At 41.2% G+C, this 24312-nt stretch overlaps 1 protein-coding gene across 1 annotated transcript in view; it reads left to right on the top strand.

The window, feature by feature from the left end:
* Positions 1-21691, top strand: part of LPCAT1 (lysophosphatidylcholine acyltransferase 1) — a 41706-nt gene extending 20015 nt beyond the window's left edge. The window contains exons 4-14 of the mRNA XM_033154326.1: positions 3115-3227; positions 5701-5761; positions 8845-8903; positions 10020-10054; positions 10777-10831; positions 12299-12381; positions 14014-14139; positions 15826-15979; positions 16905-17003; positions 19229-19367; positions 21392-21691. Of these exons, the coding sequence (XP_033010217.1) occupies positions 3115-3227; positions 5701-5761; positions 8845-8903; positions 10020-10054; positions 10777-10831; positions 12299-12381; positions 14014-14139; positions 15826-15979; positions 16905-17003; positions 19229-19367; positions 21392-21558 (1091 nt within the window). The 3' untranslated portion in view covers positions 21559-21691. The remainder of the gene's footprint in view (positions 1-3114; positions 3228-5700; positions 5762-8844; positions 8904-10019; positions 10055-10776; positions 10832-12298; positions 12382-14013; positions 14140-15825; positions 15980-16904; positions 17004-19228; positions 19368-21391) is intronic.
* The last annotated feature ends 2621 nt before the right edge of the window (positions 21692-24312 follow it).

Consider the following 24312-nt stretch of genomic DNA (forward strand, 5'->3'; position numbering starts at 1 on the left):
GGTAACCCACTCCTGAGTTGCTTGGACCAAAGCTGAAACGGCTTGGTAGCAGATGGCGGGCAGTTCAGTTCTTTCAACAAAGGTACTACATGACATCAGATTGACACATCTCTCAACAACCTACCCATGGCACTCTTTGCTTGTGCCAGCTTCTAGACCATGCATATGGGCAGCTAAACATAGAGTGCCTACCAGTATGCCCCTTTGCCACCCCACCAGGTGTTTTCACAATGTTTCCATTTCTTAATTTTATGTTCCTTCCTTCAGTAAGCACTGCATTCCGCATAGATTAGATTATTCCATTTTATCTTTGGCAGTCATACAGTGAGGTGAACCAGATTGAAAGATAGCAAACTGCCAAAACATGTTAAACAATGTGCAACATCAGTGAATTAACAATTAAAAAACACACACACTAAAGCTCAGGTTGACGACACGTGTCATCAAAGTTGCTGGTGTGTCTGCAAGAATAAAAAAAATGTTTCTACATGGTGCCAAAATGGTAGCAAAGTTGGTGCCAGCCAGATCTCTTTTCCCGCACTATGCACAATGCCCCATTAACTCTTTCTTAAGGAGCCAACACTTCTATTCTGATATCAGAAGGAGTGTAATGCGGGGCCATGAGGGAGGCTAAACATGATGCAGCCCTGCATTTATTTCAGTAGCATCCAAGGGAGTTCAATAGCAAAAGGTTTTGAGTTAAACTTTCATCACAACTCTGTACCCACAAAGTTTTTATTAGTGCAAATGTAACTCCGTAGTTACAAAGCAAGGAAGTGCAAAAATGAACTACTCCAGCTGTTACCACGCATTTCCCCCCGATTGCGTTGTGTATAATGTAGCATGATGTGGTATCTTAAAACGAAGAAAGCAAAACCTCTATGGGAGTGAGTGGGCATGGAGTGAAAGGGTCACCCCACCCCTGTCCCTCACTAACTCTTTGCTCTTTATTTCCCTCTCCTGCTTCCCAAAAAAGAAATAATCAGGGCACAAGTGCATGTAATTATTAGTTCCTTGATTTTGTACATTTGTGTTTTGAAAACATCGATAAGTTGAGGCGGGAAAGAAAATGATTTTTGGGTCACTTTGCCTGGTTGTAGTGCTTTTCATCTTGTAGCTATTGCATTTATGAATTTGTGTATGTATGGTTTTTGTCTGGCTGTGCATGTAAATGGGTGTATTTAACCTGCTTTTGCCCATTTATAAACGGATTGCTAGACATTCTTTACTCTGCTTGTAATGCAGAATATCACTGTGGAGGATTATGCTTTGGGTGAAGTATTGGTCTTCCTCTCTTCTAGACCTAAAATTCAGTGGGATGATTTTTGTTGTTAACATTTTGACATTCTATTGCTGCTTTTCTGTACCTCTGAGGGATTTGCATACACAGCCCTTTAATCATGTGTACATGACCTACATAAATATAGGAATTTAGTCTGCTGGTCATCTGTCTTAAATAAACTTGGAAGTTTTCTGGAGATTCAGCTCAGTGGCAGATTGTGGGACTTGATTCTTTACCACTGTTGATGGGGGCAGGGGGAGAGAGAGAATTTTTTTTAATTCACTTGAACTTTTGGGGCATGGAATCATTGAAAGCAGGGAGAGCACATGCTATGAAATGTGACATGTATAATTTCACTAGTGTTATTTGGGAGTGGAAGACGGACCCTTCAACAGGTGGCAAAGATCAGGCTGTCCAAAGAGAATTTAGCTGTTTCCCTCCAGCATTTTCCAAAGTTTGCAATAGTTTCTATGGAAGACTATTGCAATGCAGTAAGGCATTGCTGCTGCTGAGTGATAAACGTCAACAATAAATTTCAGCATACCACCAACCTGTCTAACATAGTATCTAATAAGGTAAAGGTAAAGGGACCCCTGACCGTTAAGTCCAGTCGCGGACGACTCTGGGGTTGCGGCGCTCATCTCGCTTTACTGGCTGAGGGAGCCGGCGTTTGTCCGTAGACAGCTTCCGGGTCATGTGGCCAGCATGACTAAGCCGCTTCTGGCGAACCAGAGCAGCACATGGAAACATGGAAATAATGAGCTCCAAATTGCTGAAACCTCAAATCTACAACATTCCCACGACTTTCCTTATCTGGGGTTGGATATGTGATTAAGGATAACCTGTTTGTACCATTAGAAGTGATCTGACAGAGGTAGAATTGCTCCAGCCCCAACCTTTCCACTTAAAATCCGAGGGCTTCTCTTATACCAACTGGCTTTTGTTAGTTATGTGATTCGCACAACACAATTCAAGATTCAGTGGTACTATAAGAGCTCTTGTCAGATTATTCATGTGGCTGGGGAAAGAGTAATCTCACAACCATGTATATTTAGAACATTCAGGTGATGACACGCAGCTTGTCATATGCATTTGAGGTGATGAGCAGCGTTCACAATGACCCCAGGGAAAGTGAGCTAGAAATGCAGATGTCTAGCAGTGTCTCCTTTGAAAAGATCCCTCCCATTATTTCAAGGTTGTCAGTGGTGATGATAGTTGTTGTTCTTAGGAGCTTCTCCTGAAAGGAACAAATAATTTGATTGGCTTTGAATGCAGGCCAAAATGGTTCTAGTCTGGCTATAAAAGTTATAAATGTGATGTAGTGGAAGCCATGTTCTTCAGTAGCAGAACTGCAAAATTGCATTGCATGGATTTTATTATTCTTTATCGCTGTTTCAGTATTAGATATTCTTACTCTCTCTTTGTTTGAACTTTACACGAGTGTTAAACTCATATCCCATCCCATTTGTAAGAAATAAACAATTGTCCTGTCTAGCTTCAAACAGAATCAAGCTAACTGAGGAAATTATAGAAATAACAAAAAGCATGGCAGGTAGCTTTAGTTTATGTTTTAAAGGGGCACTTTCAGTTTAAAGTATCCATAAGTGGGTGACTGTATTTCTCAATAAATGCAGGGCTATATTTTATTTTAAAACGTGTCTTAATGTGTTCTGCTAGTTACTTTTTTCCACGTATGGCATATTTTGTTATGAAATGTGTTTGCTCATAAAACTATTGATTGTCTCTCTATGTAGCATGTCATACACTTATGCTAATCTAAAGAAAAATGAAGGAATATACTTAGGAATACGGACATTTCTGTTTCTTTCCAGCTCTAATCAAATACATTCGACCCGTGTTTGTATCTCGATCAGATCAGGATTCCCGCAGGAAAACTGTTGAGGAGATAAGACGGCGTGCTCAGTCAAATGGCAAATGGCCACAGGTACTGGTAGAACGTCTTGTGATTTAAAGGTATTTGTTTTCTGTAAAGGAATATCTATTTCCACCTAAAGAGATGCTATTTTTGTTCGAAAGTAGACACACACTCCTCAGGTTTCGGTTTCTAATATTTGTGGGGCTAACAATCATCTGACTTCTGAATTCTTTCGAATTCTTCAGGTTTTCCTTCAGCTATTCCTCTTGATTTAACATTGGTACCACATCCAGGAAAAGATGAAGAAAAAATGTTTTGTTGGATGATACCATGGTTCATTTAATCCATTATTCTGTTTCTAACAGCCAAACGTCTATGGGTGTTCACAAAGAAAGGCATGAAGGTGACAGCCCTCCCCAGTTGTTGCCGAGGAGGATAAAATCCATGATTTGCTGTTAATTTAATTATGTTTGACATGTGAAACAATCCTGATACGTTAAGGAAGCAATCCTGTGGGAAGATCCTGTGCCACCTTAACTCCCTCACCGTCAGCTCAGCCAGAGATAGGCTGCATATATCTCCCTCTTCCAGGCTCAGCCGTTAGCAGTACAGTTTCCTTTTCTCGGTCCTGATCCTAGTGTCAGTCATTCTCTTCTAGAGTTATGAAAGATGGGGGGGGGGGAGTACTTTCCCAAGATGAGTTCTGCTTAATCACCTCTCCTTTCTTTCCTCCACTGAAAACAAACAATTGCTTTACGAATAGTGAATTCACCTCTTGGCAATTTCGTTACCCCTTTGAAGCTTATACAAATTGTGCGATGGCACTTTTGGGAAGAAACAAGTACATAATACTGAAATGTCACCGCAGCATAAATTTGGGTAATGGTGTTTTAACGTTGAGTTCTTTTCCTAATAATTTACAGTGCTGAGTTCGTTGCTGCTTAGGAATCTCTTAAGCTGTGCATAGATAAGTTTGCCACCTCTTCTTTGTTTGCGGGCGCCATGCTGGTGAAGGAAGGTAGAATAACACACTGTGCTGCCCCCTTCTGCCCTTTGCTGCTATGTGTGAGAAACTTCAGTGCCTTGATTTTAAAAGAACAGGGTTTCCTACTACTAATATTGTTCAACTTTTATTGAGTACTGATGGTAAGTACAGTGCAGAACATAGAACTTCACAAGCTGGAACGTGTCCAGAAGAGGGCAACCAAAATGGTCCCAAGGCCTGGAAACGATGCCTTATGAGGAACGGCTTAGGGAGCTGGATATGTTTAGCCTGGAGAAGAGAAGGTTAAGGGGTGATATGATAGCCATGTTCAAATATATAAAAGGATGTCATATAGAGGAGGGTGAAAGGTTGTTTTCTGCTGCTCCAGAGAAGCGGACACGGGGCAATGGATTCAAACTACAAGAAAGAAGATTCCACCTAAACATTAGGAAGAGCTTCCTGACATTGAGAGCTGTTCGGCAGTGGAATTTGCTACCAAGGAGTGTGGTGGAGTCTCCTTCTTTGGAGGTCTTTAAGCAGAGGCTTGACAGCCATCTGTCAGGAATGCTTTGATGGTGTTTCCTGCTTGGCAGGGGGTTGGACTGGATGGCCCTTGTGGTCTCTTCCAACTCTATGATTCTATTATTCTAAGTACTGTAAAGCTGGGAAGAAGCTGAATCTGACAATTTCGATGTGCATTAGTTCCCCTTCTTTGAATATATGAGCAGGGAGGGATCTTCCGGCTTCTCTTTCCCCATTAAGGTCGGGGTATTTAAATACCACCTGATATTTAGTGCAGTATCGTTGGAATTTGGTTACACTGCTTTGCTGTTTTTATTTCATTCCACAACACTATTACTTTCTTTTTCTCTGTTGCTTACTTGTCTCTCCCCCCCCCCCGTATCTACACGTTTTCATATGCAACAGTAAAATTCAATAAAAAGTTTTTTTTTAGAAAAAGAAAACAAGTGGTTTAACCCAGGCTTCAGAAGTCTTGGAGCCTACATAATTTAAAAGGCAATGGGTCAGGAGGTCATTGTTTGCTTCATGCGTGATTAAAGGAGAAAAGAGTTACCCTCCTTGAAATGAACACAAGGGTGGGTGAGGGTGGAGGAACATTATATTATAACTGCTACCTCACTCATTCAGAGGATTTCTGGCCCTCAGTGTTTGCAGTTCCAAATGGGAGAGTGCTTCAAAGATTCCTGGGCTGCGTTCCATACATTCTTTCACAGATCGCACTCCATTTGTAGAACACCTTGGGGAGCAACCTGAATGCCTTCTTGAAATCAGATACCCGTGGTGAATTATTTATTAAATGCTAGCAGCATTTAAAGCAAAGCGAATTTGAACGCTTCTAAATTCTGAGCTTGAAACGTACTTAAAGATGCAGAAAATGTACAAAAATAACTTGTAATAGAGGTATCTGAAGAAGTCTGCATGCACACGAAAGCTCATACCAAGAACAAACTTAGTTGGTCTCTAAGGTGCTACTGGAAGGAATTTTTTATTTTATTTTGTTTTGTAATAGAGGGTTTTTTCTGTTTCTGTTTTAAGATTATGATATTCCCAGAAGGAACATGCACTAATCGATCCTGCCTAATTACCTTCAAGCCTGGTAGGTATGATGTCCATTCTTCTTTACCTATGTAACATCAGTATAACTTCAGATTTTGAAATTCAGTGCTCATGATTGCGTACAGCCACTTCAGGTGTTACAAGAGGCATGTGTGTGTGTCCCCCACCGCCCCCCAATAAGGGCAGCCTTTGCCCTTTCTGTAACTTTGGCATGCCGAGAAACCTGGGGTTGTCTGTCTGTTCGAACAGTTGCAAGTAACTGTCGTAACTTGCAATCAAAGTACATGCAAAAAAAACAACCACCCATCTGAAATCCCTTCTTCATACATAGGTCTGGAAAGCAAAGTGCATCATTGCACACATGTGTTGACCATTACCTGGAAAATGCTGGATGCAAATAAAGGTGTTTCCATCTTCAAATCTAATTATTTAGTTCATAACAAACAAACAAGAACCTGAAATAGGGCATTCAGTCAGTTCATCATTCTCTGTACAGTGGTACCTCTAGTTACAAACTTAATTCGTTCCGGAGGTCCGTTCTTAACCTGAAACTGTTCTTAACTAGAGGTGTGCTTTCGTTAATGGGGCTTCTTGCTGCCACTGCGCCGCTGGCACACGATTTCCGTTCTCATCCTGGGGCAAAGTTCTCAACTCAAGGTAACTCTTCCAGGTTAGCGGAGTTTGTAACCTGAAGGGTTTGTAACCTGAGGCGTTTGTAACTCGAGGTACCACTGTATTTTGTCCAGTCTTGACATTTGCTGACTTTCATCTAATTCAAGTTGGGCATACTGTAAATAATATTGCCAGTGTGCATCTCAGGGCTCCTTTAGGATATTATGTGGTCTAGAATGTTTAAACCTAAAACCTCTCTATAGCAAAATAATCTTTTTTGAGGATTACTGCCATTAGCTCAGTTCTCTTACTGTTTCCTGTGGAATTCAAAAAAATGTTTCCAAGTAAGTTCAAAAAGGCTTCCTTGCAGAAAAAGGTGCAACTCTCATGGTTTTGCGCCCTGATTTGATAGGTGAAGGGACAGTGTCGGAACGGGTTGTTTTCATATTTCTAATGTCATATTCAGAGACATCATTGGATAGTTCCTTCCATGCTTCAGTGGTCTTCATTTCATAGAATTGTAGAAATAGTTAATGGAAATTATTCTCTTTGCCAAAGACAATGGGTAGGGGTGTTTTGCTTGTACCACAAATTGCAGGAGATAAGGTTATCTTACCCTGTTTTGCATTCTCTAAAGTTTAGTCAACACATTGGATAATGAGAGATTTATGGTAATACCTTGTGCCCTTTTCATTCCTGATTTGATGCCAGGACGTTTCCTCAGATATGTATTGGTATGGCTCTTGTGTTGTGCAGCACTTTGCAATCTTTTTCCTAGGATCTGTGTATTTGCACGATCTCTGATTTTCTAATCAGGTGGATATCATCCTGTTCTGTATCTGAATAATTTCATGTTGATAGCACATGTACAAATCCATGCATACTTGGGAGCTATCCAACAGAATAATGCGTCAAAGAATGCATGAGTAAAGATTTGAATCATGTGGAGAATACTACCTTCAGTCTGGGTCCAAATATATATTTTCCTAATAGCATTTAAGCATGTACTACTAATATTCAGTAGTATTGGAGCTTGGCTGTTTGTAGAATGGAGCTTCTAGCGCTCATCTGTCAGAGCCTTCTAGAAAAGATTGCTTCAGATTGTCTAAATGTCTAGTCCAGTTTTCTGTGACCAGGTGTGTATGTTCAATAGGAGATCTGCATTTCAGAGATCTTCCCTAGAAAATACAAGTTTGTGTCACCTTCCCCTGATGTCAAGATAGAGAGAGCAAGGAATTAAAAAATAAACACCAACAACACCTTGTGGGCTCCCTTAGTGAAAGAAGCCTTGACCTGGGTTTCTGGTTCAACAGGTTCCTCTAGTCCATGAGTAAACAATAGTTACTATCATCAGTACCTGTGGGAGATAGGGTTGAAATGAGAGGTTGCTGCTCAGGGCTTCAAAGAAAAATCCCAAAGGCCTCTTTCCCTGGAGCCTTGGCAGAGTGCATCATCATGCTGAGAGGGATTCATATGCCGGGCTGCAAAATCTAGAAAGCACAATTGCTCAACCTTTTGGGAAAGGGAGACATCTAAATTTGTAAATGTTGGTGAAAATAGTCACAGACTGACCATAGAGTTGGGAAAGAACTGGGTGTTCCAGAAAATATTTTGATTTATTGCTATCTTTGGTTGTTGGTGAAAGTGCAAACAAAGAAGACCAGAAGTGTTGATTGCTTCAGTTATCATTCTTTTCTTGTTCCCAGTTAGAGATTTGAGTTGATTCTCAAAAAGCTGCAAAACTTTTAGCTGATCCTCAAAAAAACAGGGCTTTTCCCTTTGCAAAAAGCTGCAAAACTTTTAGTTGATCCTCAAAAAGGGGGCTTTTCCCTTTGCAAAAAAAGCTGCAAAACTTTTAGCTGATCCTTAAAAAAACCACAGGGCTTTTAGAGGAGGCAAACCAGAAAAAATTTTTTTCTTGTTTCCTCCTCTAAAAACGAGGTGCACCCTATGGTCCGGTGCACCCTATGGAGTGAAAAATACGGTAGGTACTTCTGAAGAATTGCTGGCTACTAGTTGCTTTGACTAACTATCCATTCTTCTTTTGTCATCTTACCTGGAACGAAGATCCTGCTTATCAAAGGATTGAAATTAAATTGAATGAATCATGCTAATGCTTCCAATGTAATACAAAGTTTTCCAGGAAGTAAGCTGCTGGGAATAAGTCACAATGGTATACCCCACTAACAGTAAACCTCTGAAGGTGGCACATTATGTTCACTTGCAGGGAGGAGCTTGGGCCATTTATTATTTGGGCAGGAAATAATCAGAATCTATTTATCTTTAGATGCTTGGATTACTATGTTGCTGAGTGTTGTTGCTTAACCTTTAAAAATAAATTATAGTTGCATCTTTTTTTGGCTACTTGGGATGGTGGAACTTCAGAGAATATCAGAAAAGCCAACTGTTACATAACAGAAATGCACAAGCAATACCTTCAATGCTCACAGTGTCATTGATAGGTGGTAATTAGAAAGTCTTGTAATTATATGTATCCCGTATATCTTGTAGGAGCATTTATCCCTGGAGTCCCTGTCCAACCTGTGATTTTACGTTATCCAAACAAACTGGTAAGCTCTTGAGTAGGCTCCTACGCCAAATACATATATGAACCTTAAGTAGTTGTCTGAAGTATATTCTCAAACTTTTTTTTGAAAAGCGGAATGATAGTAAATCAGGTGGGAGGTGACATGGCCAACGATTGCCCTCTTGCTGTTTCTTAGATATGTACATTTGTTTCAAGACAAATGCTGCGTGTTTTGACTTATTTTTCCCCCAAACGGGAAAACATGAAGTATCCCCCCAAAATAGTCAAGTTGCTCCTATGCTGATGGGACGCGGGTGGCCCTGTGGTCTAAACCACTGAGCCTCTTGGGCTTGCCGATCAGAAGGTTGGCGGTTCAAATCCCCGCGACGGGGTGAGCTCCCGTTGTTCAGTCCCAGCTCCTGCCCACCTAGCAGTTCGAAAGCACTTCAATGCGCAAGTAGATAAATAGGTACTGCTCCGGTGGGAAGGTAAACGGCGTTTCCGTGCGCTGCTCTGGTTTGCCAGAAGCGGCTTTGTCATGCTGGCCGCATGACCCAGAAGCTGTCTGCGGACAAACACCAGCTCCCTTGGCCTATAGAGCAAGATGAGCACGCAACCCCAGAGTCGTCCGCGACTGGACCTAACGGTCAGGGGTACCTTTACCTTTTTACTCCTATGCTAGCTAGAAAGATGTAAATTTGATATGTACACAGCCCATCTTTTCATCTAATAGCCGATCTGTTAATCTATCAATCTGTTACTGCAGAATGCAAGATTTGTTTGCTAGTAGTATCTCATTGTGGTAAACAAACTCAGTTCTATCTATGAGAAAGCAAAAGTGAGCTTGTGTCCTGTTGTTCCTTTAACTGAAATGCTGCTTCTGTATCACTAGAGGGCACTGATAATTCATTTGTCAGTACAGTATGTTGTAATCTGGAGGGATTCCTGAAACTACAATAAATTCATCGGCATTTCGTTTAATGTCTTTCCCACTTCATGATTTACATATTGCCAAATGCAGTAGTAGACCAAACCCTTACAGGGGTAATGAGATATAAATAACCTACTGTCACATTTTTCAAAGCAATGCTGTTTTTGTGAAGCCTATTAATGTGGTAGGGCTGCTTATATATGTGAATGCATTTCTTTTGCTGCATAGGATACAATTACGTGGACATGGCAGGGTCCAGGAGCGTAAGTCAGCTACATATTATTTGAATTACTAATTGCCGTAATTAATTGCTTTTCTTTCTGAGGACTAGTGTGTTAAATAATGGGAAATAATAGGCACACGTCAGATTATCTTCCTTGCCAATTACTTTTTTATGATCAAACAGGGTTTAATAAGTTCTTCAAACCCCAAATCACACTATTCCTAATTTGAATGAATAGATTAGCCTGCCAGTAGATAACCTTTGTCTATAGTGTTTGGAAGCACTTGAGCAATGGCCTTCTTGTTGTTCTTTAGCTTTTTCATACAATTTCAAATTGATTAAGTATTTGATAATGTTACATAATATTTCATTATCATTCAAAGCTAAGGTACTTAAGTTTACTGCGCAACAGTTTTTATATTTAATTGCCAAGTAGTGTTCAGTTCCCCTATTTTACAGAGTGATGCCCATCTGCTTACACAACATAAATCCATTTGTGCAATGGGACTTCTTTTTCTTCCTGCTCCTCCAACTCCCCCCCCCCCAGCAGATTCTCTGCTTCAGAGAGTCCCCCAACCCTTTAGAGTATATTTGGGGATGTGCAGGGGGGAGGAGAGGAATGATAAGTCCTGTTGCAGTTTCTACGATGCTGGATCTCACCCAAAGTTAGTTTTTGTTTCTCTTTCTCAAGATGCATTCGTGATGTTAATTACGGAACTAATAATCTTGTAAATTAAAATGAGCTTTTCATTTCTCTTTCAGGTTGAAAATTCTGTGGCTTACTTTATGTCAGTTTCATAATTTTGTGGAAATAGAGGTTAGTACAAAGTTACCAGTGTTTTAGTCTGCAATCCTATGCTTGAGACAACTAAAAAAAAAACCTACAACCCATTTTAACGGTATCCTTTAATGTGTATGAATAGTTCAGCTCTGGAACAGGGGAGACCACACAGACTTCAGAAGAGTACCCCAATAAATAAAGACCCTGTACTGCAAGAGGAAAGCTTAACTTCATTCTATTTCTTTTTCATTTCCGCACTTTGCAATAAGGAATAGCCAGTGCTATTTTTCTAGAAAAAGAGGTACCGGGACTCAGCCATGAACACCTCCCCTGTTCTCTTACAATGGCAATGGTGCCCACTGAGTTCTGGTGAGTCCCAGCTGAACATAAACCCTGGGAATAGAACAAGTGCTTCCACTGGTCTTCACAAGTCCATGCATTGTTAACCTCGAGTTAGGCTACTGTAATGTGCTCTACGTGGGGCTGCCCTTGGGTCTGGTTCGGAAACTCCAGCTGGTGCAGAATGCAGCAGCCAGATTGCTGGGGCGAGCTTCTGGTCGAGAACATGTGACACCATTGTCATGGCTGCCCATCTGCTACTGAGCCAGGCTCAAGCTTCTTATATTGAATTACAAAGCCCTGAGCAACTTTGGGTCCAGGATACCTTAGGGATCACCTTAACCCTTATAATTCCGGCTCTGTTACTGAGATCATATGCAGGAGTGGCTTGGGTGAGTTGGTGAGGCTCGTTTGACAACAAAAAGAAATCAAGCTTTTTGTGTCATCAGCCCAGGGGCACCTTCTGTGCCAAATGTCTGCTGAAAAAACAATTAAGAGTACATCCCCCACAATGGTCTATTGATGCTTGTTTTTTATTTCTTTTTGCTTTCAACTTCCTTTTTAAACTTTCTATTATTTTACTGTCTGGTTTTATGGGTTTTTCCCTATTGTAATATAAAATAAATAAATAAAAGAATAGAGCTCCAAACGTCACAGGCATATTGCGAGGGGGAATTAATGTCACTGATCACCGATAATGCTACTATCCGTATGCGGTGGTACTGATGACCTTTGCACAGCCGCATTTCATACCTGCAGTCCACTCTTAATGAGAAAAATGAAGTTTTTAGATTTGCTGTTCTGAACTGTGGGGAAATGAGATAATTGACGCAATTGGAAGCACAACGTAGAAGAAATGTGCCTAATCTGTATCCCACACAGCTGCTCATTTGTTGCACTATAAGTATCATTTACTGTAGTTCCTTTAAAAAAAACCAAATGAATAAAGGGAGGGAGGTTGGAAACAAAAAAACCCTGAAATGTTGCTACTCCTTAATGATGTGTGTAAAAATTCAGGGTTGTGTTTTTTTTGTTTTTATATTTGCTGATGAACATTTGATCCTGTTGCTATACTTAAAAGCAACATTATTAGTGTGTGTTTATACTTTTGCCTGGGAAATAGGGTAACACGTTTGTGCTGAAACCATTTTTTTCTACTTGCAGTTCCTGCCTGTGTATATACCCTCTGAAGAAGAAAAGAGAAACCCATCTCTGTATGCAAATAACGTGAGACGGATCATGGCACAGTAAGTGAGCTGCTGTCCAAATAGCACCATGATGGTATCCGCTTATTTAGATGTTTGTACCGAAATATTCTACTTATTTTAATGTGTGTGCCAACATGGTGGACGTTGCAGGAAAAATATCATATCAAACCTAACAAAAGCTGACTGCATCACAAATGTAGACTGGAATCTGAACCTGTTTTTGGGGGAGAAATTACAACCCCATTAATGACAAGAAAATCTGTTCCTTCTAAGATCTGACCAGTCCCTACTAGTGTCAACTTTGACTTGTCCAGGTTCATTTTCAGTCTATTAATCCTTAATTACCATATTTTTTGCTCCATAGGGCGCACCGGACCATAGGGCGCACCTCATTTTTAGAGGAGAAAACAAGGGGGAAAAAATATTTTTCTGGTTTTCCTCCTCTAAAAACCCTGGTTTTTTTGAGGATCAGCTAAAAGTTTTGCAGCTTTTTTTTGCAAAGGGAAAAGCCCTTCTTTTTTGAGAATCAACTAAAAGTTTCTTTCTGTAGCTTCTAAAGGAAAGGGAGCCTTTTCTACAGTTTCCAGACAGATAATCCAATCAGCCAGTCACATGTCGCTGGGGAAACAAACAACCTCCCTCTGCAGCACATTCAACAATGGAGGCCTGGGCAAGAGGGCGGGGCTGAAAGGGAGCCGGGGACTCTAATCTCTCTCCCGATCTCCTGCTGATCAGCTGCTGAGTGGGGTCCTTTCAACACCCCTTTTTCTCTTCGTAAAAGAAGAGGCATGATCCTCTTTTGGCCCCTGGGCAATTCAGCTCCAAGGACCACCATTTGCTCCATAAGACGCACAGATATTTCCCCTTACTTTTTAGGAGGAAAAAAGTGTGTCTTATGGAGCGAAAAATACAGTACCTGCCCAAAACTTCCAAACACTGATTTTATGGCTAATAGAGTAGCTGGATGTTTGGGGAAAGTTCCTCCCTCCAAAACAATGGGCGATCTCTCTCAGTGGCTTTATATAGATGATCAACTGGATTGGTTCCGATACTAATCCCTGTAGGAGTACATAGACCAATTTTCAAGAGCTGAAAAATCAACATCATTCCTAGCAACTATCCTCTATATCTGACTGGGAAAGAATACCAGAATTTCTAGGGAACCAAACCTATCATTCAAACTGAAAATCGAAGCAGGTGCGTTATGGTTGTAGATTAAGTTGCAGTTTAGATGTAGCAAGAAAACAATTTAAAGGGATTTGGCTTCTATACCTAATGTACTACCCACCAGAATTCACTGGCTGCTAATAACTGTAACTGAACATTTTAAATACATGTCTGGGGGAAGTTTTTTTTATAGTGGTTTTAAGATGCATAAATACACACATAAATGTAACCAAACAGTTGAGAAACATGCAGGAGGGAAGGTCTAGTGGTTTAAGGGTTTTAGACTGATTTAAATGCACCCTCCCTTTTCTTTGTCTCTTCATCCCCATTTTTAAATGTGAAGTACTCTTGATGAAAGCTGTTCTCCTCGACTTGCCAGATCACATTGTGAGCTTTGGCATAGTCAAAATGTAGCATTTAGATTGTGTCTGCTTTATAAGCCTGCTGTTTTAAATAAAGTGTGGTGCTGTTGTGTAAATTCCTGCTTTCCCTCCCCCCCTCAAGGGCTTTGGGGGTTCCAGTAACGGACTACACTTTTGAAGATTGCCAGCTAGCTTTGGCCGAAGGACAGCTTCGTCTCCCTTCAGACACCTGCCTCTTAGAATTTGCAAAGCTTGTGAGAAGCCTTGGGTGAGCAGGTTGATAAAAGTGTGGAACTGTACGACGGAATGTGGTCCAGTGTGGTGTAGTGGTTAAGGGTGGTAGACTCGTAATCTGGGGAACCGGGTTCGTGTCTCCGCTCCTCCACTTGCAGCTGCTGGGTGACCTTGGGCTAGTCACACTTCTCTGAAGTCTCTCAGCCCCACTCACCTCACAGAGTGTTTGTTGTGGGGGAGGAAGGGAAAGGAGAATGTTAGCCGCTTTGAGACTCCTTCGGGTAGTGAAAAGCGGGATATCAAATCCAAACTCCTCTTCTTCTTCTTCTTCTTCTTCTTCTTCTTCTTCTTCTTCTTCTTATCGCTTTGTAACTTTATAAAAGCAGGGGTTTTTTTTTAAAAAAAAGTAAAGCATCTGGGAGATTGCAGGGGCAATGTTTTGCAATTTTGCAGGAGCAGACCAGAATCACAGAGGTTTCAAAAGCTTAACAAATTTGACATCTGCCAGTGTTGTGCAAGATCTAGTTATAATAGGCTTCTTGCCACTTAATTCAGTTGTGGTTCTGATAATTAGGAAAGTCATAATTTGTATTCCTGGGTGAACTTAGCATATTATAACTTATGGTAAAGACAAAAAGGAAGAGCCGTCTGTATATCACTTCCCCCTCACCTCAACACAAGTTAGATGCAAGGGTTGTGGTTTGCAGAAATCGGAGTCAGCATTGCTTAAATTTATATTAAGTTAACACACAAAAAAACCTTTCAGCCTAACATGTTATATTGGACACTTGCCATGTTCACTCACATTTCAAAATGTCAAGAAGTTACAGCTGTTAAGTCCCCACACCCTTAACAGATGCATTGTTTATGCAATATTGACATGGTATTTAATCCTACCTTTTTAGATCCAGCTTCATCACTGCCTTGAAGCTCAGTGGTTTTCAGTGGTAGACGAGAATCTGAGATGATGATAATAATACTAGTAATATTTTTAAAGGAGGGCTTTTTCTATAACTGCAAATATAAATTTGGAGCAACTTTTTCCAGTTTGGGGTATTGCATTAGAACTTTCATCTTCTGAAAACTGAATTCATCAGAATGCTCCCATGTTGTTTTAGAGCAAAACTGTATATTCCGATTGCATGTTGCAGAATTCCTGGAACTCTGTCATTCAGAATGAAGAGTGAAGAGATTGCATGTCTGAATGATCCACCACAGGAAGAAAAGGTGTAGAGTTGAATTGTAGAGTTGGAAAGGTTATCTGGTCCAACTCCCTGCAATGCAGGAATCACAACTAAAGCATCTGTGATAGATGGCCATCCAGCCTCTGCTTAAAATCCTCCAAGGAAGGAGAGTCGAACTCCTCTCTTGGGAATCATTCCACTGTCAAACAGCTCTTAGTGTGGGGAAGTTCTTCCTTTCTTGTAACTTTAATCCATTGGTTTGGGACCTAGCCTCTGGAGGAGGAGAAAACAAGCTTGCTCTATCCTCCATGCCCTTTAGATATTTGAAGATGGCTATCATATCTCCTCTCAATCTCCTCTTTACTAGGCTAAACATACCACACATCAGGGATAAGTTTTTAGCATTTATCCTCTGTTAGTGGATTGCCAGGAAATTACAAACTGACTGGTTTGTCCTCCTCAACACTCCTGTAAGAAAAAAAAAGAGAGAGGATTGCCTACAATTTCAGCCTTGGTTGTTTTCCTCCCATGTTTAGATTAAAGCCAGAGAAGCTTGAAAGAGAGCTTGATGCATATTCAGGAAATACCAAGAGAATGAAAGACAAAAGGGTCAGTCTCAAGGAATTTGCGGAATACCTAGAAGTCCCAGTTTCTGACACATTAGAAAACATGTTTGCACTTTTTGATGAGGTAAGAAATATGACAGTCTTGAAATGTCTAAACAACCACTTTTGTTATTTGAATTAAGGCCTTGGGCATTCTTTCGTTAGGAATGCAGTTTTCGTTGTGAGTATGGTTAACATAGCTGTAACATAGAAAGTACTTGTTATGTTACGAACAATAGTTTCGAAAAAGTGATTACTAAATTCAGAAGATCTTGTGGGCATGCCTTTTGCCTGCTGCGTGAAGATTTGTGGTCTGAAATTACGCACCCTATTGGCTGCTGCTCATCATTTTTACCATGGAGAAATGTAGCACAAGGGATACATGGTGACTATGGCTTATTTTACAAATTAGACTACAGCTTTCTATACACATACATATATATAGCAAGCATCACGTAGTGTTGCATCAAAGAGAGGATACCAAAATGGCAACTGAATTAGTTCTTATCCGTGAAGCACCCTGTGCTTCTTCAGACCTCTGCAGTTTGAAGGAGAGAAGGGGTGGCCCATGAAAAGCTCTCTGTAAACATCCACATGTGAGAACTATTCCAAAGCCCACAAAGGGCTGTTGAAAGCCTTGTGGTTCTTTTTGAAGTTTTGACAATCAAGGGCTCAAAGGGTACATTAACTGATAGCGCTATGATGCCAGGTGATTGGCAGGTGGGCTCCCTGCCCAACAGGGGTTGGGGAGAGAAAGATCTGGCCGGAAAGGGTTCCTTGCTGAAAAACAACTGAAAAAATATAAGATGTTTCAAAAGCTCAGAGGGGTTAGTCGCCCTTAGTTAATTGGAGATGAGCTGGTATTTTAACACTAGTTTCTTTGTTTGGAAATCTTTGTGCTGAAACCTCAATGTGAGCTTTTTTATATGTACTTTTCGTAATTTTCTTTTCTTCAGTGGGTTCTTTCTGTGAAACTGGTAATGCAGTTTTATTTATTTCTTTTTTTACAGAAGGAAGGTGGTCTGATTGACTTAAGAGAATATGTCATCGCTTTGTCTGTAGTCTGTCGGCCATCCAAAACCTTGCAAACGATACAACTGGCTTTTAAGGCAAGTAGCAGCTTTTATTAAGATGGTTTGTTGAAAGCCATTTTAAAAAACAAAGCCCTTTCTTTTCTTTTCCCATTTTTTTTGGGGGGGGGGGGGCAGAACAGGTCAGTTCATTACATTGACCACAACTTCTTCGCATCCCTGGTCATTCCTGGCTTTCTACAGGCTCTGTGCTGTGGTCAGCATCTAACAGTAGCCATATTCATTCACATGCATTTTGGCCCGCAAAACACAGCAGCAATCTGTTGTGCCCTAGTTCCCCCCCCCAAAAAAAATCAGCAAGCAGGAGCATGAGACTGTGCAGGCAAATGGGTAAGAAAAAAGTGGTAGCTTGCATGCTTATCGCTTGATGAAAGCAGCATCAAGCGACAACTTGTAAATGTGAATGAGCCATCACCTATGCAACACCACAGAGACATCCTTTCTGGTAATTGTGTTTTATTGTATATTGATGCTTTATTTAATGAGCTGTGGCCAGAGAGGGGCTAACAAATTGGGGGGGGGGGGGAGAGAGAGAGTCACCTGATGATACCTGTTTATCAGTAAAGTCAATTCACATATTCACCTGCGAGTCATTGAGCACTGAGAAATCAAGTGATGTCAGTGAAAGCCAAGGTTTGTGTACCTTTTGAAAGCGCTGGATTTCCTGAGCTCTGTATATCCGAAGGACCACCTTTTCCTGCATGAGCAACCCCTTACCCTAACACATCTGAGGTGATCTTTGCTCTGGACGTGGCTAGGTCTTATTTTTTATTTTAAAATATTTATGACCTGCCTTTCTGTCCACCAGGACCACCAAGGCAGCTAGCAATACACAATACATTGCCTAACTAGCAAATGAACAGTTCCACAGAATAAAAGAGGCAGTAAATCAAGGGCGTATGAGCATTTGAGCTCCCCGATGCTCTCTTATCCCTCCGGCACTCAACTCTATCGTGGCATCACACCTGTGGAATGTGTTTCCTTATGCTGGCCCACCAGATTACAGCCTCAGCAGAATTTAGGTGACAATGAAGCCTCCTGTATCTGTTGCAGTGATGATGCATGATTAGTCAGTTTCCTGCAGCAGACCTTGAGAGAATGGGATTTTAACTGGTATTAGTAAACATGGTTGGCCTTTGTATTTTTATGTATTGTAATTCCTTATATTACCTTGAGTACTACTTTTAGTGGAGAGGTTATTGCATGTTTGATTATTTAGAGGCTAATCCCCCCCTTGCAGTACCAGGATGGCTGTTGTTGTTGTTGTTGTTGTTGCTGCCTGCTCTTATCTTTATTGTTTATTCAGTTTACACCCCGTCCTTCCCTCCCAAACGAGCACTACATTTGCACCACTCGAATCAGCTTACAGCAATTAAAATACTGCATCCACAAAAGCAGTAATTTTAAACAAACCAATGTAAAAATAAAAAACAGGCACAGCAGATAAAACCCCAAAGAGAGCTTACCATATAAAGCATCCTATGTTGGCAGGGAGGGACATGCTTGGCGCTGTGGGTTAAACCACAGAGCCTAGGGCTTGCTGATCAGAAGGTCGGCGGTTCGAATCCCCGCTACAGGGTGAGCTCCTGTTGCTCGGTGGTCCCAGCTCCTGCCCACCTAGCAGTTCGAAAGCACACCCAAAAGTGCAAGTAGATAAATAGGTACCGCTCTGGCGGGAAGGTAAACGGCGTTTCTGTGCGCTGCTCTGGTTTGGCAGAAGCGGCTTTGTCATGCTGGCCACATGACCCGGAAGCTGTACGCCAGCTCCCTTGGCAAGTAACGTGAGATGAGCGCCGCAACCCCAGAGTCAGACACGACTGGACCTAATAGTCAGGGGTCCCTTTACCTTTATGTTGGCAGGGAGGAGCTCCAAACAAATCTCAGAGGGCAAGGTATTCTATAGCCTGGGTGTACACCACTGAGAAGGGCCTTTCTCTCTTTCTTTATCTGTTTCTGAATAAACCACAGGTAGGTCACAGTGAATGCCCTCTCCACCAGATCTTAGACAGTGGGCAGGCTGGTACAGGAATAGGCGGCCCCTAAGATATCTAATAAATTGTATCAATAAACGTATTTGCTCTTGGGCTTCAGCGAAATTTGCAAACTCTAAATGGAAAATAAAAGGTGGCGTATCGATCAGCGTAGGGAAGTTGGAAGATTTATTTGGCTGGGAGGAAAGTGTCAAACAGGAATGTGTTTCTTTGCTGCTGCAACAACAAATCATACGTTTTAATTTTTCACAGATGTATCAGTCAGAAACTGGAGCTCTAACAGAAGAAGATTTAACTTGCATTTTAAAGACTGCCATGGGTGTTTCAGATCTTAATGTGTCAAACCTTTTCAGAGCTATAGATGTCGACGAAAGGGGGGAAATTACATACGGTGAGTTCCGTGCTATGATTTTAGAAAGCCGCAAACACTGGGGAACTTTTGTGTGGTGGCCAGGGATGTCGCACAGAAAAGAAGAGCACCTGAGCAGCTGCCTGGGGGCAAGTGTGACAGGTTCCCGGCCATTGTGTTGCATGGGAAGGGCTGTAGCTCAGAGCTTAAGTCCCAGCTTCAAACCTGAGCATCTCCAGGTAGGGCTGGGAATGCCTCTGTCAGAAACCCTGAAAAGCCAGTCAGTACTAGATAGCCTGGCTCAATATGAAACAGCTTCCTGTGTTCATTAATGGGCTTTCTGGGATGTCTATATATGGAGTGTAAGGCTTTTCAGTGGTTGCTCATGAGAAATCAGGCTGACGCAGAAGTTCTAAAAACTAAGTTCTTTATTGTGCAGTATTTACAGTGGAGCTAAAGTAAAGACATCCAGCTCATCCGTCTGCAGAGTCCGGGAATGTCTGTTTCCGGTTTTTTGCCCAACATAAGAGGCGCGGGATCCTGAACCCCCGCCTCCCCCCTCTACGTCCTTCCTCTCTGCCAAAACAGGGCGAAGGAAAGGGTTCCTCTCCCCCTCTTCCCGCTTGGTGCAGAGGCTCTCCATCCCTGCCACAGCCCCTGCTCCAACTTCCTGCCTCCATCTCCCCCTCCCCACTGGAAGAGCGATTGCTTCCTCCACTCGAGGAGGATGACGAACTGCTCAAAGGATACAGAGGTTCCCTGTACTGCAAACGCGGGAACGCTTCCTCTGAGGCGAGGGGGGTCTCCTGACATGGAGCATTATTATTTCTTGTTTATGTGCTATACCTTTACCCTACCTTTTCCTCCAGCTTGTATGGTTGGCACCCGCTTCACCCCTTTGATCCTTACAGCATCCCTGAGAGATAGTGGTTGGCACAGAGTAATCCAGAGAGCTTCCAAGTCAAATGGAAATTTGAACTTGGATCAGTCCAGTCCTAGTGCAGCACACTAATGCAGTCCATGCTATGGTTACTGGTAGCTAAAGCTTCCATTCTGTTCTATGATCAGTGACCTTATGCTGCAGTGTTAGGCACTGTGGTCTAAACCAGTGTTTTTCAACCACTGTTCCGCGGCACACTAGTGTGCCGCGAGATGTTGCCTGGTGTGCCATGGGAAAAATTGAAAAATTACTTTATATATAGTCAATATAGGCACAGAGTTAAATTTTTAACATTTTCTAATGGTGGTGTACCTCGTGATTTTTTTCATGAAACAAGTGTGCCTTGCCCAAAAAAGGTTGAAAAACACTGGTCTAAACCACTGAGCCTCTTGGGCTTGCCGATCGGAAGGTTGGCGGTTTGAATCTGCGTGACAGGGTGAGCTCCCATTGCTCTGTCCCAGCTCCTGCCAGTTTGAAAGCACACCAGTGCAAGTAGATCAATAGGTACTGCTTTGGCGAGAAGGTAAATGATGTTTCCTTGTGCTCTGGCTTCTGTCACGGTTTCCCATTGCATCAGAAGCGGTTTAGTCATGCTGGCCACATGACCCGGAAAGCTGTCTGTGGACAAACACCAACTCCCTCAGCCTGAAAGCAAGATGAGCGCCGCAACCCCATAGTCAGCTTTCACTGGACTTAACCGTGCAGGGGTCCTTTACCTTTTACCTTTAGTACCTAATGTAATAAACCGACTTGTCAAGAAAAGGCCAACACAAACGAACAAACAAACAAACCATTGCTTAAAGCTCAAGGAGGTGGGGGAGGGGGAAAGGAACTTATTAACGTGTAGTTCTGCAAATCATTTTGAGTTGTTAGCAAATGTTATTGTTACTCGGGGAAAACCCATTGAAACTAATGAAAATGACTATTCTGGGTCAGTGGGTCTACTCTAAATATAATTTAATTGTGTTCAACCCTTTGGAAAATGCTCTTAAAAGTTTGGCATGGGAGACTTAGTAACTAGTAGTCTACTTAGTACTTTTATTGTCTTGCAGTCTTTCATGATTTTGTAAGTAAAATGTCAATTTTAAACGCTTCAAATGTATGCTTGCTTTTTATTAATTTCTAGAGGATTTCCACAAGTTTGCCGAAATGTATCCAAATTTTGCTGAGGAGTATTTATATCCCGATCAAATGGAGACTGATAGCTGCCCTGCTCCTAACGGTTTCTGTACAGACTTCAGCCCAGAAACTACTGAAGACAGAAGAAATCACCTGCAGAAGAAACTGAATTAATGTTAACAATTCCAGCGTCCTCTTCTGGTGAGAGTAGCATGTCCTGTCCTTGGGCTCGTCATAGTCACACAACTATGTAATCTGAAGTATGTGAGGGTGTGTAAGACAGAGAGGAAGTGTGTGTGAGAGAGGGAGGGAGTGTGTGTGAGAGAGAGAGAGAGTGAGAGTGAGTGAGAGAGAGAGAAGATTTTGCTGCATTAATGAGCATCTTCAGACTTCCTATTTGGAAGATCTTGGTTTTTTCCATCAGCATCTTGGAAAGTAAAGAATGTAAATGAACTTTTAATTTGTGTACTTAAAAAAGAAGATGCTTGCATATTTATATTCCATTGTTTAGTTCCATGTACAAAGTGTCCTACAAAGTGTGCATGTGTAAAGAATACTGTAGCTCCTATGGTGTTAAGTGCACTTCGGTGATTAGCGTTATTCCTGTTTAGGGAATTGTTTGGGTTCAAGTTCCGCTTTCCTTCTTCATGTGAAGACACAACTATTTACTGCTGACTGTGGTCACTGGTCTTCTGAACAAGGCTAGCTCAATTTAGCCCTTTTGTTTTCATTTCAGTAAACGGCTAAAGGAAGAGAAGTATGCAAAAATATTTTTTAACTAAGGAATTTTTAAAATTATTTTTCTTGTAAGAGGACTTTTTTGCCATTCTGTTCACGGTAGTATTAAAAATCGGAAGGGTGTGGTTGTTCCCTAGGTTGTGTGCATTCTGTGCTAAAAAAAAAAAAACATGAAAAAATCTGCACCAAGTAACATAAATTCAAAGAAAGCTGAATTCCAAGGTTTATATAAACTAGATACACGTCCACATTATATATAGTTCTCCTTTTCCTGAAAGTGGGCAATGACCAAAAAATAAATAAATGAGGCAGGTGTGAGAGACACTGAGGCCCAGTGTGATGTAGTACTTGAGAGTGTTAGCCTAGTGCCGGGAAGACCCGAATTTGAATCCTGGGTCAGTCACAAAGCTCACCAGTTTACCTAGGGCCAGTCACACTCTCAGCCACACCTGCCTCACAAGGTTGTTGTGAGGATGAAATGAACAGGAAGGAACCCTTGAGTTCCTTGGAAGAATGGTGGGATACAAATTACCCCTGACCTCTGAAAAGTCATATTATTCCCACTATAAAAAGCTGCTGAGATTTCATAGCCCACATACTTTCACGTTTATCTTCACAGCTTAAGGGCCAGAAATATTCATTTTTTAAGAAAAAAAGAAAGAAAGCTAAAATTCTCAGGATGCTGAATACTGCCCTAAATTCAAATTTATTTAATTATTGGGTATGAACACAGAACACACACAGCCCTGGCCATATCCCTGCCTTTTCCTGTTGTATTTCACTTAGGGTTTTCTAGCAGGGGATAATTAAACATGGTACATTTTAAACAGCTTCAATGGATTTGGCTTTTTGCACAGAAGCAACACAATGCATAGTGGAGACTACTGAACAGGCATAAAAATAAACCATTTTTAACGCCAGAAAGCCATCAGTTCTTGTGAACTGCCCGGAGACCTGTGGGTATAGGGAAGTATACAACTTTAATAAATAATAATAAAATAGACCCTCATTAGCACTCACAGATATCATAAGATTTGGTTGTACACATTTTCAGAAAGAACGCATGGTGACATCTGACTCCATTTTTTAAAAACTATCTCTGCCTTAGTAACTTTTTCATTGCAAGATGCTTTTCAAATCAATGTACTTACTGCCTCAAATGGTCACAAAACCTCGTTGTTCTGAAATGTGTTCTCCTATAGTCCATAGCTTTTCTACAGTTAAAAACTGGACATAAAAAAGCTACGGTATAAATTACTGTATAACATCAGCTTTCTAACCCCCTTTTAATGTATACAGAGATTTTAAAAAGTGGGCATATTCACCTGGAGGCGTTTTATCTTTGAATCTGCTTCCTTCCAAAATGCTGTTGGGATCACATAATTTTGAGCAACTATTTAGGTGTTATACAGGTGAACTCGAAAAATCAGAATATTGTGGAAAGGTTCATTTCTTTCAGTAATTCAACTTAAAAGGTGAAACTAATATATGAGATAGACTCATGACATGCAAAGCGAGATATGTCAAGCCTTTATTTGTTATAATTGTGATGATTATGGCATACAACTGATGAAAACCCGAAAGTTGAAATTGTTAATTTGGGGTCCTCATCAGCTGTACGCCATAATCATCACAATTATAACAAACAAAAGCTTGACATATCTCGCTTTGCATGTCATCAGTCTATCCCATACATTAAACTCCAGTAGCTAATGAAAAAATTGCTTACATAAATGGACTTTTCTACGATACTCTTAATTTTTTGAGTTTCACCTGTAGGTTTGGAAGAGAATTTTTCCCTCCAATCAAAAAATTGCACACATAGTTTCAGTGAGACTTGCCATTATGTCAGTAAATGTTCCACTGGTACTCATCTGAACGGTGATTCTCCGTGGCCTGAGAACGGTCATTGGTTGGGCAATGGCTCCATCTCGGGAACAAAGATAGGAGCAGGACTTCAGAGAAGTAGACAGCTCCCACAATCCAGTTTGCAAATTTGTGTTGTCATAAAAAAAACAGCAGAATCCTTGGTCTGCATCAAAGTAGCCTCAAGTTAACAGAGCATTGAAGTATCTGAAGAAGTGTGCATGCACACGAAAGCTCATACCAAGAACAAACTTAGTTGGTCTCTAAGGTGCTACTGGAAAGATTTTTTTGTTTTGTTTTGACTATGGCAGACCAACACGGCTA

Source organism: Lacerta agilis, chromosome 7 (assembly GCF_009819535.1).
Source record: "Lacerta agilis isolate rLacAgi1 chromosome 7, rLacAgi1.pri, whole genome shotgun sequence".
In the NCBI taxonomy this organism is placed as follows: Eukaryota; Metazoa; Chordata; class Lepidosauria; order Squamata; family Lacertidae; genus Lacerta; species Lacerta agilis.